General features: G+C 38.5%; 1 protein-coding gene across 1 annotated transcript; it reads right to left on the minus strand.

Moving 5' to 3' along the window:
- Positions 1-3,555: 3,555 nt before the first annotated feature.
- On the minus strand, positions 3,556-10,894 carry LOC149299962 (tubulin polyglutamylase TTLL13-like). Its single transcript, XM_089485472.1, has 14 exons — positions 10,861-10,894; positions 10,575-10,693; positions 10,226-10,356; positions 9,566-9,722; positions 9,133-9,276; positions 8,902-8,987; positions 8,575-8,800; positions 8,020-8,204; positions 7,491-7,679; positions 6,584-6,767; positions 5,503-5,833; positions 4,369-4,423; positions 3,711-3,861; positions 3,556-3,609 (listed from the first exon to the last, which is right to left on the minus strand). The coding sequence occupies exons 2-14, from the start codon at positions 10,665-10,667 to the stop codon at positions 3,556-3,558; spliced, it is 1,986 nt and encodes a 661-aa protein (XP_089341598.1). The 5' UTR covers positions 10,668-10,693; positions 10,861-10,894.
- Between the last annotated feature and the right edge of the window lie 8,167 nt (positions 10,895-19,061).

Consider the following 19,061-nt stretch of genomic DNA (forward strand, 5'->3'; position numbering starts at 1 on the left):
AATAAGCGAAGAGAACATCCACGCCTAGACCAGAGTAGCACAGTATAGGGCACACATGAAGAAACACCCCCACAAACTCCTCCCCCGTGTGACCAGGCCAAAATGCGCATTCATAGAAGCAGCGAGGTAGCAACCCTGTATTTGGAAAAACAAATTTATGATGTAGTGTGCGATGAGGGCAGATAGACAGGACTGAACAGCGATTGCACAGGCGTGTAGAGCCCAAATGAAAGCAGGAAAAAAGGGAAAAGAAAAAAAAAAAAATCCCCTAACACCCCAAAGCAACCTCCCCCCGAACTCAACCCCCCCCCCACATCCCCCGAAATAATAATAAGAGTAATGTGTGTGGAAGTAGACCCATAGCATCCCCATACAGCTACACAAAATGTACACGGAGAGGAAGGGGGAACTCCCTCATCGAGAAAAAGTGCGATGGAAACAGATCTACAGAACGGACTGCCTAGGAGCGTCCGCAATAAGCTAGGGCAATTGCGAGGACATAAGGGCCCACTGAAAACGACAGGGTCCGTCCACATGTGCACCCATAAACATGAATAGCTAAGTGTGATGTCAAGGCATATAATGTACAGTGAGAGCATATGAGCTAGATAGACCACATGGGGGCGTAGTGTCAAGTGTAACGGGCAAAGACTGCAAGGGCAGTACTTAACCACAGGTGTAGACATAGACATAATAAAAAAAAAAAAAAAAAACAACAAAAAAGAACAAAACAACCTCCCCGTCCCAAAGCAAACCCCCCCGCCCACAAATACATACATAGAGATCATGGTGGGTGGCATGGTCACAGAGACATCGGCAAGAAAACAGCAATAACATGGCTCGCATAGTGTACCACACAATACAGTAGGACACCATAACATATAAACCAAAATCCAAATCCAAATCAAAACAGCCCGGTTCCGAAGACATCCATGGTGGTGAAGTCACGAAGGACTGGCCAGCTCAGGTAAGGGACATGACAACCGAGGGGGCCAGAGAGAGGAGCACATGGCCGGCAACCCCGGGCACTCGCAGGCATAGAAGGTAGTATAGGTGGCGAAAAAGGAAGAGGTAGTCTCTACGCCAAGATGTAGCAGGCGAAAACCACGTGGCAAGGCCCAAACATGTCATCACGGGGCAATAGAAAGCTCAAAACAAACATTTAGATCTTTTATGTTATTATGGGCTTTTTTGTTTTCAAATTCCAAATTTTCAATAATCAATTCAGATTTAGTTAGCCTTTCATTCATGGAGTGAAGATCTTGCTTGATATCTTGAAAGTGATTTTTTAATTTGACTTTTATTTAAATTAGTTGTGCATCCAAACATTTTTGCATTTCCATGTATGTAATTAAGCCCTCTGAAGTTGTAGGGCTTCTAGGATGTGTTGTATTTATATCAAGGTCTGTTTCACTTGGCGCATTTAGGCTCTGGCCTGGGGAATAAACATTTTTTGGAATTTTGAGGAGAAAAAAGTGTCATTTTCTTATCTTTTCCATGTTCTACGTTGTGCTTTTTGAGATTATTTGCCATTATCACAGAGGTAAAATTCTGCTAAGTCAATAAATACATAATAAAAAAGCACAAGGTAAAGTTCTGCTGGATCAATAAATATGGAATAAATATTTAAATAGACAAATAAATAAAGAGCTGGAGGGAAAATTCTCTTCTTCATTTAGGGAAGCTGACAGTCTTTATGGTTTCATTCGGTTAGGTTCCAGGGAGAGTTGAAATAAAATATAATAAATTGAAATCAGTGGCGTTACAAATGGGGGTGCCTCTCCCCTGTGACCACTTTTCCAGCAGGTCCAAAATTATTAAAAAAAGGCTAGACTTGCCCCTTGTGAACAATTTTGATCGGGCATGGGGAGACAGGAACACAGCGGGGTCCGGGTATATGCCCCAAGGGTAGAATCAAGACTGCTCGTAAAGTGTGTGCGAACACCTGAGAAAATGCTGCTGGTGAGAGGATGCGAGAGAGAGTGAGCTATTGACTGTAAGGATAAGGAAGGATGTATGATTTATTGTATGTATGTGAAATGTGTGTAACATGAATGTATATGAATACATTTACGTGAGCATGGATGTGTATGTGTTTGCGTGTAAACATTGATGTGTGTATGTAAGGGTTTGGGCAGGGGCACAAGAAGGCTTTTTGGAGACAAATATGTCACAGACAGGTTGCTTGGTGGCAAAGAAGTCAGAGACAAGCTGTTTGCAGACATGACAGGCTGTTTGGGGAAGAAAATGGCACAGACAAGCTGTTGGTCAGCACTGGCAAGGTGGGGGCACTGATAACACAGTCAGAATGTTTGGGGGGCCCTGGGTTTTTGGGAGGAGCCCTGGGGGGGTTTCCGCACAAGAGCCCTGTGATTTCTTCTTTTTTTTAATATTTATCTTTATCATATTATAATAAAACATAAACAAACACATTTAGACAATACTAAGACATAGGACTAAAGCCTGTATTAGATGTTTACTTGTGTGTGTTTGAGCATGCATGTGTACTTGTGTGTGAGCATGGATGTATGCTTGTGTGTGTGAACATCGATGTGTACTTGTGTGTGTGTGAACATCGATATGTTCTTGTGTGTGTGTGTGTGTGTATGTGAGCATGAATGTGTAATTGTGTGTGTGATTATGGATATGTTATTGTGTAAGTGAGGTGAGATAGAGTGTGTGTTAGTGAGTAAGTGTACATCATTTGTGTAGGTGTGTTTACATATGTTGTGTGTTAGAAGGGGGCAAGGGGCAAAGAAGGCTAAGACCAGTTGTGTGGGGGCAATGATGGCACAGACTAGCTGTTGAGTTTGGGGGGGACGAGGCAATTTATCGCACTAGGGCCCTGTGTTTTCTAGTTAAGTCCCTGTGTGAAGTCTTAATATGTGCATGCCTAAAACAAGTTTATTGTGATCAGTTAAAACAGGTTTTACATATTTTCCTAATTTTTAGAACAGATGTCCTGTACCTCACAGTAAAGGTGGTGGCATGCATTTGGACCTCTACAGGGCACTGCGCATGCTCTTTCAGTTTATATAATGTCCTTGCCAGCAGAAACAATTATTTAAACATGAGTGAGTATATGTGATGACAGAGATTATACATAAACATGGTCATGTATGAAGCTATTTATTTACAGAAACTGGTATTTATATGCATGCATGCTAACGATTCACTGTATAAGATGTATAACAGTATAACAAGATTCAAAGTGTCACAACTTCATTCACGTATGCATGGAGTCTTCTTTGCTTCATCATGATGGGACTGGCAGTCAAGTATGTTTCCCCTGTAGTGGATAAAGTTAAATAACTTGTTAGGAATTCAATTTTGATGCAGCATATAATATAAGTGTTGATGTATAAAGAAAAAATCCTAAACTATCTGGCTATGACGAAGAATTAGCATAATGTATCATATAAATATCAATAGGTTAGGCAGGTGTTTTTTAAGCCCCCTCTAGAGATGTTGGTTTCCAATGCAGCTATTATATATTTTCTGTTATATTTATTCAGTCCATAATTTCCGTACTAACATTTTACTACTGCTTCCAAATTATGCTTCCCGAAGGTGTTCTGGTGGTTGTTGGCTCATACCAAGGTCTTTCTCCTAAAACAGAAACACAATTTTTATAACATGTACAAAGAATCGGTTATTTTCATGCTGCTGCATTGTACAATGACCAGGATTCCAATAAATGATTGAATTACCAGTTTCTGTTTGTGACACCCGCACTCTGTTGGTTTGGCCGAGATGTGCGTCGGGTAATTGGAGCAGTAGGTGGCGCAGAAGATTTCGGCTAAGAACAAGGAGGAAACCGTTTTGAGGTGCGTCAGGACATCTTCCACCATGGGGGCTGTTCTAAAGAGAGCCAGAAGAAACAGCAGATGGTTTCCTGCATCTTGTACGTCCTGAGGGGAAAAATAAAAATCCATAGCAGACACAGGTAGACTACACTTTTAACTAGACTTGTGCATTCATATTCGGGAGAACATGAAAAGAAGACGAGTTGCGTTTTCATTGTTCAAACCGAATACCCAATACACTAAATATGACGGCGGGTAATAGAAGGTTTCAGAACATAAAACAATGTGTCACGAATACTGGCTTTAAAGTACTCTAAGTGAGAGGACATTTGAAAATGATTCCTTGACCAAATAAGAAAATACTTTCTCCCCATCAATAAGGATTCTGATACTGCCTTCCCTTGGGGTTTTAGCATTAGTGCACTTATGGGGAGCAACGTTCTAGGCCTGGCACGGCTTTTAAGCCCCTTCTAGAGATGTTGATTTTTAGTGCAGCTATTATATATTTTCTGTTACATTTATATAGTGTAAGACCCTCATAATTCTCGTACTAACATTTTACTGCTGAAGTTGTACTTCCTGAAGGTGTTGTGGTGGCTCATACCAAGGTCTTTCTCCTAAAACATGTATAAAGAATCAGTTATTTTCATGCTCCTGCATGTACTATGACCAAGATTCCAATAAACGATTGAATTACCATTTTTCTCACGTTTGTGACACCCGCAGTCTGTTGTTTTAAGATGTGCGTCGGGTAATTGGAGCAGTAGGTGACGCAGCAACTAAGGAGCGATTTCCGCTAGGAACAGGGGGGGAAGCGCTTCGAGGTGCGTCAGGACATCTTCCACCATGGGGACTGTTCTTAAGAGAGCCAGAAGAAACACCAGATGGTTTCTTGCATCTTGTACCTCCTGAGGGGAAGAAATATCTTAGAATAAAAATTTGTAGCACACACATGTAGACTGTACCGAAAACCAAGCCATATTCTGGATTACGGTATATAAACATGTAGAAAGAATTACAATATGTTGTATATTTATTAAGTAGAAAACTTTGTAAACAGACAATAAATGGTATAGGGGTTTAGCCGGATCATGAAATGTTATTGTTATCCATTACATTTTTAAAAGAAAAAACACATCTTCCTGGATATTATCTTTAAAATGTTTAAGTGGATGCTGTGACAAATATTAACATCACAAGAGGTGTCGTCATTCTTACCTTAGAAATAAGACAAATTATTTTACAAAATTCTATAAGGTCTTATATAGGAACGACTGTTCATAATGTACAGGGAAGTTAGAGGGATGAAATGTTTCTAGATTTAGTGAATACACTAAACTAGTTTCTAGTTTAGTGAATACACATCTACAAGTACAGGTCCATGGTTGGCATTTCAGTAAAGAGCTGAGCTTTATCGCAGTTATTCAGTGTTTGGATTATTTTGAAAAGATGAGAATCGCAGTTAATGCATGCATCCATTTTGCCTTTTGATATAGAAAGGAAGAGGAATCTTGAGGACGGTTATTTAAGTTAGCCTAGATTGCCCTGAGGACACATTGCCGATGAAATAGATTGTTTGGCTCAGGGGAACCTAAAAAGGGTTTAGCTTTAGTCTCCAGTCTTTTTCTGGAGATTGGGTCATCAAGCATGTCAGTTATAGATATTAATCCCAAATTGTATACATATATGTTCTTACTGTGTTCAGCTGTGTTTTTGTTACTGGAGAGGCTCCTCTGGCTGTCACGCGTTGGTGGTTTAACTGGCTCACTGATAGCAGCAGTTGCCCGCACATTTTTCACCCCATACGATGTTACGGGTCTCTGCTGTGCATGTCTCTGCGCAGAATACTGGGGTGATAGAGAGCCTCCTCCTCCTGACTGCAAGAGTCTAGGAAAACCCCTATAGGATTGACGGCTGGCAGCGGCTTGAGCATTGGCGTGTGATGTTGTGTTCCTCAGTTTAGGTAAAGGAACAATAGATACGCTTTCTGCTTTCTGGCGCACTACCAGTGGGGGGGTACATTGTGCCTGTGAGAAAACAACAAGATGTGAGTTATCATTCACTAGAATCTTTACTGACATATACTATATGGAGATCCAAAAGACTACTCATCTCTTGACATAAGTGGACACAACAGAAGAATTTGGAGTTTTGTCCACAGAATATTTAACCATACCGTCTCTATCACTTCATGTTTTTGTACATAGAAAACAGCAACATTTCTGCCAATACTATAAGACCAAATGACTATCACTATCATAATCAGCTGAAGAGAAGCCTGCAACCCTAAGTGATCAACAACATCAAACAGCCACAAATAGATGCGCAAATGGTTAAGGAAGCCAAGTGTGGAACAGCGTCCTCATAAAGCTACATCCCACATCTTCAACCTGCAAATATACAGATAATTGGCACATACTTGGCTTGCTTGTTGCATGCAAAATAAAGACCTTGTACTATTTACTACATCCCTTCACCTCTACACTGATATATCCATTAATGAAGGGGAAATCCCAATGAGCTTCACCTGCAGAAAGCCCGGTGTAGCCCTGTATAATGCATATTTCATGTCGGAAGATCTCTTCGGGTATCTCATAGATTTGACTTTGCAATACACAGGGCTGCATTATTTCACATGGCAGAAGCCCTTCATAGTACAGAGTGAAGTGAGTAAGCTGAAAGGCATATAATGGCGCTATATAAAACAATAATAATAATGAATACACCTTTCACTGTGAACTATTAACTGGATCTGCTTAACTGCCCATGGATCATACCTTTTTTTCCATCCTCTTAATGGAATTAGGAGGACACGTTGGAGGCCTCTTTGTTAGTTTACGTGCGACGGACTTTTCAACTGCTAATGCCCCTGGGATAGGGATACTGTCCTTAGTCTCTGGATTTTTCCCAATCAGAATGCCCTTTTGCTCTTCCTTCAGACGCAGCTCCTCCAACTGCTGCCTGCAATTAAGGAAAACCAAGATCATTATGATACAAATGCTGACAGAAATGAATAAATTAGCCCAAATATATAGAATAATGAATAGAATTCTAAAACGTTTGTAGAGTTCTCATATTTCCGGGGCCCTTCATGATCGCTATGACCTCAGACAAAACCTCTCATGTTTTAAGGAGCGCGATCTAAAGTTGAGAAATGTTTACTAAAGTTATCTTAAAAACTGCTGAACTTATAATGTTAAGAAGTCATGCACTGTGTTTGTGCTGATATTACATTGTTATAATGCAAACAGAAGCAATAGAAGGTCTCAGAACATAAAACAATGGGTCAAGAATACTGGCTTTAAAGAACTCTAAGTGAGAGGACATTTGTAAATGATTCCTTGACCAAATAAGAAAATACTTTCTCCCCATCAATTAGGATTCTGATACTGCCTTCCCTTGAGATTTTAGCATTAGTGTACTTATGGGGAGCAACGTTCTAGGCCTGACGTGGCGCGGCACCTCCAGCTGCCTCCGCCATGATTCTATCCCCAGCATACTATGAGGCCGTGCCACCTTGGCACAGTTCTTCATGGCATTAAAAGGCTGGGTGGAGAGATCAGAGTTCTGTATTGCCTCGACCTGCCATCCTAGGCCTATATGACCTAGCCAAAACACAAGGCTAGGTGTTGGTAAAGGTTGATTACATGTGTGTACCCGCTGCATATGTACTGAGAAACTCACCTAGCACAATCCTTTCTTGCCTTTGAAGCAGCAGTTTCCTGAAACAAAGAGCTGCACTGTTGGAAGAACTTTTCATACCGCTCCGTTCCGTCACTGGGGTAGATACGGCGGTAGCCTCCCAGATGGCTGTCTTCATATTTTTCAGCCTGCTCCATACAAGCAGCCTGGTTGTCTTCCAACCGCTTGAATCTAGATTTACAAAACACATATAAATACATAGCATCTAACACATAAAATCTATCTGTTTCATCTAACAGCCACGTGCAGAAATATTATAGAATGATTAGAAATATTCTTCCAAACATAACCTTTCCATACACCTTTCATGAGTTGTGACCTGCTTTATATATAGTTTTATATGTAGGTATATATTAAACATGTTAAAAAAACAACGAGCACGTACATTTTGTAAAGAAGCACATATATGTATATATGAACATATACCGTATAGTAAATATACATACAATGTTCACATAAGTAACTTCTGCTGCTTCTTCTGAAATGTGAAAAAGAATGACTTTAAACTAACCTCGCTTCCTTAGGGAGGGTGCACCGGAATAAACGTTCTTTCGCTCTTTGACGTCTATCTTCCTCAGTGACTTTTGCTTCGTTGGAGGCACGAAGGTTGATTAAATTTAGGGTGTCTTCCAGGAGCGCATCCTTGACCTCTTGATCTAAACATGAATCTGTTCTAAAGCTTGGGGAGTGATTTACCTGCACAAACACGGAAACAAATGATGAGATTGAAGCTAACTATTGGCTATAATCGGGTGTAATTATGGAAAAGAAGGACTGTTAAGAAATATAAATGGGAGATGAGGAGGTTCTTTCCAAGGACAGTCGCTCATTACAGCATAAAGCTGGAAGTAATACCAAAATCTTCAATATCTGCTTCCTTATGTACTGCGTGTATTATAAGCATCATGCCATGTATTCACGTCAGCTTCATGGCACACTCTGAGCAGACAGACAATTTCTTATGCAGGAGAACATTTTGTAAATATGGGTGATATATTATATATAATTAATACGGGTTTATTGCTGGTCTTTAGTACACAAGCCAAATGAAAATGATTACTGTTACCTCTAGTAGCCATGGCTTCAAATTTTTATCCAGGATGATGTCGAATCCAAGGACCTCGAAGCATGCGCTACCAGCAAGATGGTTTGGGAAGCAAGTCCGATAATTGTGCTTCAGGATAGGATGGGCAGAAATCAGGGTCTTGATGACCACATCCTCAATATCTCCCCAGAGCTTTACGGTATCGTAGCCATGATTTTCCAGCCAGCTGTTAAGAGTTGAAATTTTCCTGTTGAAGAAATAAAAAAAAATGAAAACACAAAAAAATGATCAGAAAAACAGAAATAAATAAACAAAGAAATACTATTACTGATGGTTCAAATTACATACCTTTTACTTCCTTTAATGTCATCTCTAATGAAGTTTCTGTTGTTTTTGTTGATGGAATAATTTGTGAGATGCATAAAGACATTTTTCTAGAAAAAAAAAAAAGAAAATATTGCTATTTTAATTCTACCATAGATTCATTTCTGGGAACTCTCCAGATTTGAGTCGTGTAATCAGTTCTCATTGCCTGTTTTACAATCGAGAGATATTGGCGTTTCTGTTAAAGATACTCACCAGGTTGGCGTGGCTGGGTTCGGTGTAATCTATTGTCGCAAAGCGTACGATACCCTCTTTATACATAAAAACACGCAGGGGGTCACAAGATGTGACAAGGACATATATCCGCAGATCAAATTTAAATCCATCGATGAGGAATGGCTGTGCGATTAAAGCAAATATAAATGAGTAGAATTCATACAGTGCAAGAAATGATTATAGACTTCCAGAGTGAGTTATTCCTGATAAAAGTGTATTTATACAATGTTTTTGCAATGTTATGTCGCTTTAGGTAAGTGTTTGCAGTAACCGATCACCATCATTGCCACAATGTTTCTATATCTACCAAATACAGCACATAACCATTCATGCAAATTCTAAACGGACTCTTAAGATGTCTGTTCAGTAAATCATTAAGCATAACATTTCATAGACGTCCACATCCCATTACCTTGCCGATATACTGCTGACAGACCACTTTATCGTAGCGTTCAATGTCCTTCGTGTTGTGGGTCAAGAATATTCCTGTGCCTTGGGAGCCTGTGCCCGGCTTGCAGATGAAGGTCTCTCCTTTGTTGATGCGGCCGTAGTCCTGGAAAGCTCCATAACTGCAGGAGAAAGAAGTGGATTTTAGATGTAAAGAAGGTGAGGTTAGCATTAGTGGTACTGAAGAAACATCTGCATTTGTAAACATTGTTTCAGATCAGTAACAACTCCTAAGATGCTCAGCTATATAAAAAACAAGCTATATAAAAACAAGCTCTGTAAAAGAATGATACTCAATGGAGAAAAATAAAATATTTTTAAACTGCCTCCAATCCATTAGTAATAATATTCCCAATATCTAATTCGCTGCAAATGTTTCATATTCTTTAATAACATGTATGTTTAAATAAATGTATTCAGAAGAGTATATAGGATGCTTAGAGAAAATCTTCTTTCTTAGTTTCGTTTTTTAGAAAGTCTTTTATGTTTTCTGATAACGTGTGACTTATATGAATATTTTACTACTGATAGAGGAACGTATAGGAGTTACTCTATAAAGAGGAAGCGTCAAATCACTATGTAGATGGAAGATAAAATAACTCATATCCATTGCTTGTAAACTCACTCGGCTGGCATACTCCAGGTCCGGGGAAAGATGTTATATTCCTTGGGGAACAGCTTTAACAGGCGGTTCATGTTCCTGGCCAGTAAGTCCTTTCTGTAGATCGCGTTCATTCCAGGAAAGTGGTTGATTTTCTGTAAATAGAAATGTATAGAAAGACACAAAAAGGGCTCCTTGTTTTGAATTGATCGATTCTTTAATATGTCTAATATTATTAGTGAATTTATGATAAAATGCAGCAGTTTGTGCAAAACTGTCACTCAAGCGAGGTTAAAAATACATAAGTACAAGTACAATGTCCTGAAACCCTACAAATGTATAATATAGCCCCAAACAAAAAGCAGCTTCTAACCTGATATCTTTCCATGGCCTTGATGCGCTGCAGGGACGTAGACGTGTCTGACCAGTAAACCACCCATTCATCTTCATCCTCGACCTCCTTCATTCCACAACGCCGGACAGCCCGACGCACTGAAATACAACCAACAGCAAAGAAACGTATAAAAAATATATATATATGATGTAAGGCGTGTAAGATCGTTTTTTCTGTGCTTGTTCCAGAACTCCTATATGCCCATTATTTTTCTGAATTGTTTAACCTATTAAACGTGTAATTGATCAGTAAAGACTATGCTTACCACTGTCGTATCTGCAATTGGTTAAATTAATTCCAATTGGCCTAAAAACAAGAGAGGAAAATGCATCAGTTATTCTGGCTGTTTAACAGAAACATTAAAACATCTTACAATTCAGATTGCTATAAAGTTAATTATGTTTAAAAAAAATACATATTATATAAAAAATACAATATTTTTATAACAGGGGTAGAAATCATATTCACTCATTCGTATAGAAATCTTATAATTATCACAATAGGATCCACAGAATGATACCGATGACCCTAGAATTCTCCACCCCGGCCCCAAATCCAAGGACACTATATCACCATTTGAAGGAAAGGGCTCTACTGATACACCTAGAAGTTTGGGGATACCTTGGTTTTGGCTTTGATGTCTCTTTTCTGAAATTCAGAAAATCTCGTCCGGGGATTTCCGCAAAAAGGTCGCGGTCTTCATCTCCGGTGTCATAATCCGAATGGCAAAAGTCGTAGTAATGAGCCATCGTTTTACCTGGAACGACAAAACTGGAAAACCATGATGGCATATTAGAAAGTTATGGAAAACCACAATAACTAAGAAAAATGTTCTGTATACGTTTATTTAATGAGTTTCCTTACGAGGTGATCCAGCCTTGTAAAGAAAAGCTTTGTTTGGGGATATAATTGGTTTCCACAGGTCTATTATTTACAAAACTAGAGAATGCGTAATGGGAAAAAACAAAGCTTGGGTTCGTGAAAGCAAATGCTCTATCAATAAATGGAAATGACTAATGTTACTTATTAAACATTACATTCAGACATTTCCGTCTATAATAGATCTGGGAGCTATTAAAGAGCAAACCTAGTAATGTTGTATTTATTCAATTATGCAATAGTATATACGTTGGATATGTCCAAATATTGCTTTAGACGGAACATAAGTAATGCTGGACCTTGATGCATGAGATATATGCTTTTAGTGTAATGCTATTTTTATGTAATTCTAACGGAAATAAAGTTGTATTTCTTAAAGAATCGTATAATGAGTTAATTTGAGTAAAATATAATGAAACAACAATCCCTGACATACCCTATGAGAAGGTGCGCGTTCACAGATGACTGATAACACTTGGATTGGGGTCCAAGCTGAATTTTCTCAGTTAAAACCTCAGAATAAAACAGAGTTTATCCAAAGATATCGCTCTCTATTCTCTCTCAGCAATAGAGTGGCTTTCTGGAGTCCTGCTCCTCAATATATTCATTTAGAATGTGTGACATCACAGAGGTATGACATAACAATTGACCTGTTACCGTGGAGACAAAATATTGTCATGCCAAACTTGTGGTAGGAAGCTGTTGTGTCTCAGTAGTATAGGTGAGAGATGACATCATAAACCTATCTATGATGTGAAAGGTCATGTGGAATTCAGCTTGGCAAAGTAGCAGTTATGCCAGCCTATTACGCTATTAGTGATCTTCAGAGCTTCCTCTGCAATGCAATGAAACGTAATTAACAATGAAAGTTTTATTGTACTTGGTTCATCTCCATCCCTGTGTGCCTCTGTCCTGTTTGATGTTTGTCTTTCTTATGAGCCCAGAACACTTTGGTGTAATTACTACATTTTCAACAAAAAACTACAGACAACGATACATTGTATTAAAACAGGAATGTGTTTATTGAGCATGTATACTATAGTAGTAAATAATAATATAGGTGATAGATGGAAAAAACATAGAAGAAGCAGCTTTAATACACAAACATCAGGAAGATGGGGACATCGCCCATCAGATGCCAGGATCACAGTGGCAACAAAAATAAAGACATTAAAGGTGGCGCTCCACATAGGGGGCGTCTATAAACGCAGATGGAGCTACGGAGCCAGCTTTACTTCACTTCTGACTGATATGTATTAAAACACATGCACAGCAGCACACCTCATTACATGCACAGCAACATGCCACATCAGAAGCATACCTGATCACAAGCACTGCAGCACACCTGATTAAAAGCATAGCAACACACTACGTCACATTTAACATACACACATACATGTTATACATTATGTAACGTATGTGAACACACCTGATCACAAGCACAGCAACACACCTCATAACACATTACATACACAAGTACATATTGTAAGAAAGTAAAAAGGGGTTAACATGAACCTGCAGCCTCTGATCACCAACTGCTTGCTGTTTCTAATCTCTGTCCACTTGCAGCAGGGGCTGTGGGAAATCATTAACCCCTTCAGTGCCTGGCCAGCTTGGACAATGCAATGCTTCCCACCTTGTGGGAACAGTTTGGGGAAGATCCTTTTCCAGCATGACTGTGTCCCAGCGCACAAAGCGAGGTCCACACATTTAGTGCCCTATATCAGGAACGTTGCAAGGACTATGGATACAAACAACCCTCTTTGGTGATAAAATATATTTAACTAAAATATTCTAGTTCTGTCCATAGGTATAAAAGAATAATACATATTTGTTCATTTACATCATAAAATAATGTCAGTTATCCGTGAAATAGTATATGTGATTAAATTCACGATCTCTATGACTCGCCAGCTGATAATCATTTAGAATTTCCATTGCACTTGTAAGTTGCAGTGAAATACTGTAATTGTGTCATTTTTCTGTCCAGTTTTTGTTCCTGTGACGTCCGGTCTGCCTTGTGGTCTGCGAGGTAAAGCGTAAGGAGCTGCTGCTCGCTACCTCAGAAGATCGAAGACGGCGAGAGGAGGTCCTTGGAGCGGGTCCCGGAGCGGCGTGAGTCCTGACAGATTCAATAGCATGGACTTTGTTCGTCAATAGATTATAGACTTCTTTATCGTTTTTCCCACAAAATTAAGTCTAAACGAGTGGAACCTAGCATCTTCTGTTCCAAAAAGTACCAGTCCTGTTCTTTACATGTTGACAGTTGAAATGCATGTGCATGGAATATTAAACTTGATTTGTGATATCTACTCAAATCAGGCAGACCCATACCTCCCTTAAATTTCCCTCTATATAAAAGGGATTTAGCGATTCTTGGTTTCTTTCCTGCCCAAATAAATGTTCCTACTAAGATTTGAAATTGTCTTATCCATTGGAACTCTCAGGGGGATCTTCCTCAAATAATAGACGACTTTAACGTTTATTCAACCCATCCAGGAAACAAAAAATGTATCCCATCCTTTTAACTGATTCTTTAACTGATTGGATAATAACAGGAATATCTTTCTTCAATCCATGTGCGAGAATCGCAGAGTATATCTTTGTGTCCGAATTACTTAGTCCATCAAGTGGGCTTCAATATCTGTAAGAAATTTTTTGTAAAATAAATTTGAAGAACCATCGGGCCCAGGGGTTTTATTTAGTTAAGGTCTCTCTATTGTAGTTTGAACCTCATTGAGAGTAAAGGGGGATTCTAACATTTCTTTCTGTTCATGTGATATAATATTTACATTTTGTCCTCTCAGATATCTTTTAATACCCAGGGCCGAGTGGAGCCGAGTGGGGCAACCGCTCCAGGCGGCACTTTTTTTTTACAGCCGAGAAGAGAGAGAGAGAGAGGGCCGCCGATTGGTTTTATCTTCTCACTACCCACTCGGCGCCCCTCACTCTCTCCTCTGCGAGCCCTCTAGCTCGGTCTCGGTGCCGGCTTGTAATGTTGAGCGCCGGAAGATGATGTCATTTCCGGCGCTCAGCATTATAAGCCGGCACCGAGACCGAGCAGGGAGACTCACCGCAGGACTGCTGAAAGGTAAGTACGGGGGGGGGGGGAGAGTAGATAATGGGGGGGCCGCAGGGAGAGGAAGGGTAGATAATGGTGATCTAATGATGATCTAAGCATCATTTGATTTGCTCGTTGGGCTCGGTAATCTCTAATGTCTTGTTTCAGACAGGATATCATGGCCCCTCATGCAACATTTATAGACACACCACAGGTTGCACGTAGTTATATCTTCCTTCCTTTTTTCTTTAAAGAAAAGATCTGACAGTCTTGAAATCTCTTCAACAACTTCAGATTTAGCTAAAAGTGAATCCCTCAATCTCCAGTCCCTATTCTGTTTAGAATAACCACCGTTCATGTCCAATAATAAAGGTTTGTGATCAATCCAAGGGGAAGATGATACCATATTTGCTCAAATATAAGACAACCCTGATTATAAGATCGCCCCCCCCCAAATTTGAATATAGTATCATATCTAGTCTTGAATACGATATTGATATTGCTGAGGAAAATGGGTGAATTATTTCTCTAAAGGGTTCAATATTCTTCAGGCATCATATAATTTAAATTTACCCAATATCATAAACGGAGCCATCGATTGTTTGAAGTATCGGTACCTTCTTGTACTTCAGCCACACAGTTAAAGTCCCCGATACACAGAAAGGTGCCTTGTATTAAGTCTGTTATTCTGCTCAATGTTCCACTAAAAAATTGGGTTTGACGCCTAATATTTAAAAGCAAAATCTTTTTCTCATTTATCTTACAAATAAGAAAGTTTACCGCCCTTCTGAATCTGATAATTTATAAATGTCTTCTTATTTAAGTTTTTTAGATATAAGGATCGATACGCCTCTTTTTTTACTTGCCTGCAGGGATACATGTGCTGCTACTGAAAAACATTTACCTTGTATTCTCTTAGCGTCTGAACCACAACAATGTGTCTCCTGAATACAATATTTTCATCTCTCAACACTTTATTCAAAATTAAACGCTTTTAGGGAGAGTTAATCCCCTGCAGATTAATAGTAGGAAATTTTATGGTAGCCATTTGTTATGAATTTGTTTTATACAAAAACCTCTTCTCCTTACAGCCACAAAAATAACTTTACAGCCAAATAAAATACATAATTTAGCAAATATATACAACATATAACAAAGGATTATTTAATATCCAATTAACGATAGCCCTATCTGGGCATGGAGAACCCTCTTCACGCATTCACATCGCCTATCTCGAGTAACCCCATGTGTGATTCTATAAGCAAACTTCTCGTATATTGTAGCTATGTAGGAGAGAAGGAGAGAGAAAAAAACAAAAGAAGTACAGGTTCATAATCTCTCTACCTCCCCAATCACCCAATATCGCTACTTTCAGGCGTTTAGAGTCCCTTTAGCTCAAAAACAAAAAAGGAAATTATATATATATATATCTATAACATATTATTAAGAGATTGAAGAACAATATCCATTTTAATTAGTGATCGTTGCGTGTTTCATTAATTAGTTGATTGTGTCTATAAATTGGAAGCGTATCCAATCAAAATATGATATACCATATCATCCTATAAACCATTCACAAATATTTCCTGAATCTGCGACTATTGCCGATATAGTACCATTAAGGGCCATTCATCCATTCTTCACCCTTAACTTGTGTCAATAAATTCTTAACAAATTCATCCAATCAGTGAATAATGTCTAAATAATATAAATTTCCACAAAATTAAGTCTAAAAATCTTAATCACGATTTAACCCACCAAAAAAGAAAAAAAATATCAATTTTAACCCCTTAGTAATCAGCGATCATAATTCATTTTGTTAATAATTGTGTCTATATTTTTCCAATATAAATATAAATAAAATCAAAATAATATTAAATGACTGCCCTAATTAAGTCTGAACTTAATTATATCAAATATGTTTATGATTAGAGGGAAAATCATAAACGTAAATGTAAATGACCAAAATATTCTCTCATCTCAGTTAACTTTTCTTTACCGTATTGTCCTATAAACCTTTGCCAAGTATTTCCAAAATCAGCAACTGATGCCATTATAATTCCATTATGTGCCGTTCATTCAACCTTAGATTGTGTCAATAACAAATTCATCCGGCAAATAAATAAAACAAATAAATAGTTATCCATGTAACAACTATATAATGCAATGATCCTCGTGCATTATAAATATCTTAAATGGAAACCCCCAGGTGTATTTTATTTTTTTTCACAAAGTCTTTATGTCAAAGAACTTCTGGACCTCGTGGAAGGAGAGAGATCCTGAAATAAGAGAAGCCCTTTAAATCTTGGGTCGTCGTTAGCAAAGTCTCGTGCAGCCGTGAACGCCTTCTGTCTCCCATAAAACGTAGTGAACTGAACAATGATGTCTCCAGGGCTTTCACCCTTTATATTAGCTGGTTTGGGAATTCGGTGGGCCCTTTCGATACACGTTTCCTCAGAAGCTTCTTGAACTTTCATTGTTCTAAATAGTTCCGGAAGTATAGGTATTAGCTTGTTAGGTCCTATTATTTCACTCAGGCCCCTAATTTTTATTTTTTTCTCCTATTTCGGTCTTCCATATCGGCGATTATTTACTCCATTTCTTCTAGCTTAACATTTAGATCTTTTATGTTATTATGGGCTTTTTTGTTTTCAAATTCCAAATTTTCAATAATCAATTCAGATTTAGTTAGCCTTTCATTCATTAAGTGAAGATCTTGCTTGATATCTTGAAAGTGATTTTTTAATTTGACTTTTATTTAAATTAGTTGTGCATCCAAACATTTTTGCATTTCCATGTATGTAATTAAGCCCTCTGAAGTTGTAGGGCTTCTAGGATGTGTTGTATTTATATCAAGGTCTGTTTCACTTGGCGCATTTAGGCTCTGGCCTGGGGAATAAACATTTTTTGGAATTTTGAGGAGAAAAAAGTATCATTTTCTTATCTTTTCCATGTTCTACGTTGCGCTTTTTGAGATTTATTTGCCATTATCACAGAGGTAAAATTCTGCTAAGTCAATAAATACATAATAAAAAAGCACAAGGTAAAGTTCTGCTGGATCAATAAATATGGAATAAATATTTAAATAGACAAATAAGTAAAGAGCTGGAGGGAAAATTCTCTTCTCGTCATTTAGGGAAGCTGACAGTCTTTATGGTTTCATTCGGTTAGGTTCCAGGGAGAGTTGAAATAAAATAGAATAAATTGAAATCAGTGGCGTTACAAATGGGGGTGCCTCTCCCCTGTGGCCACTTGTCCAGCAGGTCCAAAATTATTAAAAAAGGGCTAGACTTGCCCTTTGTGAACAATTTTGATCGGGCATGGGGAGACAGGAACACAGCGGGGTCCGGGTATATGCCCCAAGGGTAGAATCAAGGCTGCTCGTACAGTGTATGAACGCCAGAGAAAATGCTGCTGGTGAGAGGATGCGAGAGAGAGTGAGTTATTGACTGTAAGGATAAGGGAGGATGTATGATTTATTGTATGTATGTGAAATGTGTGTAACATGAATGTATATGAATACGTTTACGTGAGAATGGATGTGTATGTGTTTGCGTGTAAACATAGATGTGTGTATGTAAGGGTTTGGGCAGGGGCACAAGAAGGCTTTTTGGAGACAAATATGTCACAGACAGGTTGCTGGTGGCAAAGAAGTCACAGACAAGCTGTTTGCAGACAGGCTGTTTGGGGAAGATAATGGCACAGACAAGCTGTTGGTCGGCACTGGCAAGCTGGGGGCACTGATAACACAGTCAGAATGTTTGGGGGGCCCTGGGTTTTTGGGAGGAGCCCTGAAGTCGGTTAACTCAATTTAACCCCGTCAAACCATATATTTTTGAAAACTAGACACCCCAGGGTATTCCAAATGCTGTTATTTTAACCCTTTCCATGCACCAATTATATAACTACACTTTGTCAAACTTTGTAATAGTAATTTTTGTAATTTTTTTTCACACAAATTGTACTTTAGTTATAGATATACAGGTTCTGGTATATATCACTGTCAAACAACACCCCACATGCATGGGTTTGTCGTGTTGTTTGAGATTTAAAATGCCACATTTGGGAAGTGCGCTTTTTTTCTCCATTTTGGTCAGTCTGTACCTATGCCCTATCTTTGAGCTCGGCCACTCCAATTTACCCCATCAGCCATTTTTTTTTTATATTAGACACCCCTTGGGTATTTGAAGTGCTTTTATTTTAACTCTTTGTTGAGATTTTTGAGAAATTTTAGCACTTGCTCAAAATAATAAACTTTATTTTTTTATTTTATTTTTTTAATACTTTTTTTAATATTTTTTTTACACATTTTGCTGGTACTGGATGGTTCATCTAGTGACATCACTGCATAATTATTTTTAAATGTTAGCACATTTTATTTTTTTTTCCATTTTTTTTTAATTTTTTTTTGAATATTTTACTAATCACATTGTGATTAGAAAGCTGGGCTCCATTGACTTGCATGGTTGAATGCAGTACCTGTAAGTGTTTGGTGTCGCTGGATGCCTCCTGATCGAGGCATTCCA

This window comes from Sceloporus occidentalis, unplaced genomic scaffold (genome assembly GCF_023333645.1).
Source record: "Sceloporus occidentalis isolate IW3139 unplaced genomic scaffold, rSceOcc1.0.p SCAF_26, whole genome shotgun sequence".
NCBI classification, from domain to species: Eukaryota; Metazoa; Chordata; class Lepidosauria; order Squamata; family Phrynosomatidae; genus Sceloporus; species Sceloporus occidentalis.

Coding starts and splice junctions, on each gene's coding strand:
- LOC149299962 (XM_089485472.1), bottom strand. CDS start 10,667: ATGAAGGAGGTCGAGGATGAAGATGAATGGGTGGTTTACTGGTCAGAC. Junction 7,680..8,019: donor ACCCTCCCTAAGGAAGCGAG/GTTAGTTTAAAG, acceptor TTGTAAATCTAG/ATTCAAGCGGTTGGAAGACA. Junction 6,768..7,490: donor GCAAGAAAGGATTGTGCTAG/GTGAGTTTCTCA, acceptor CCTTAATTGCAG/GCAGCAGTTGGAGGAGCTGC.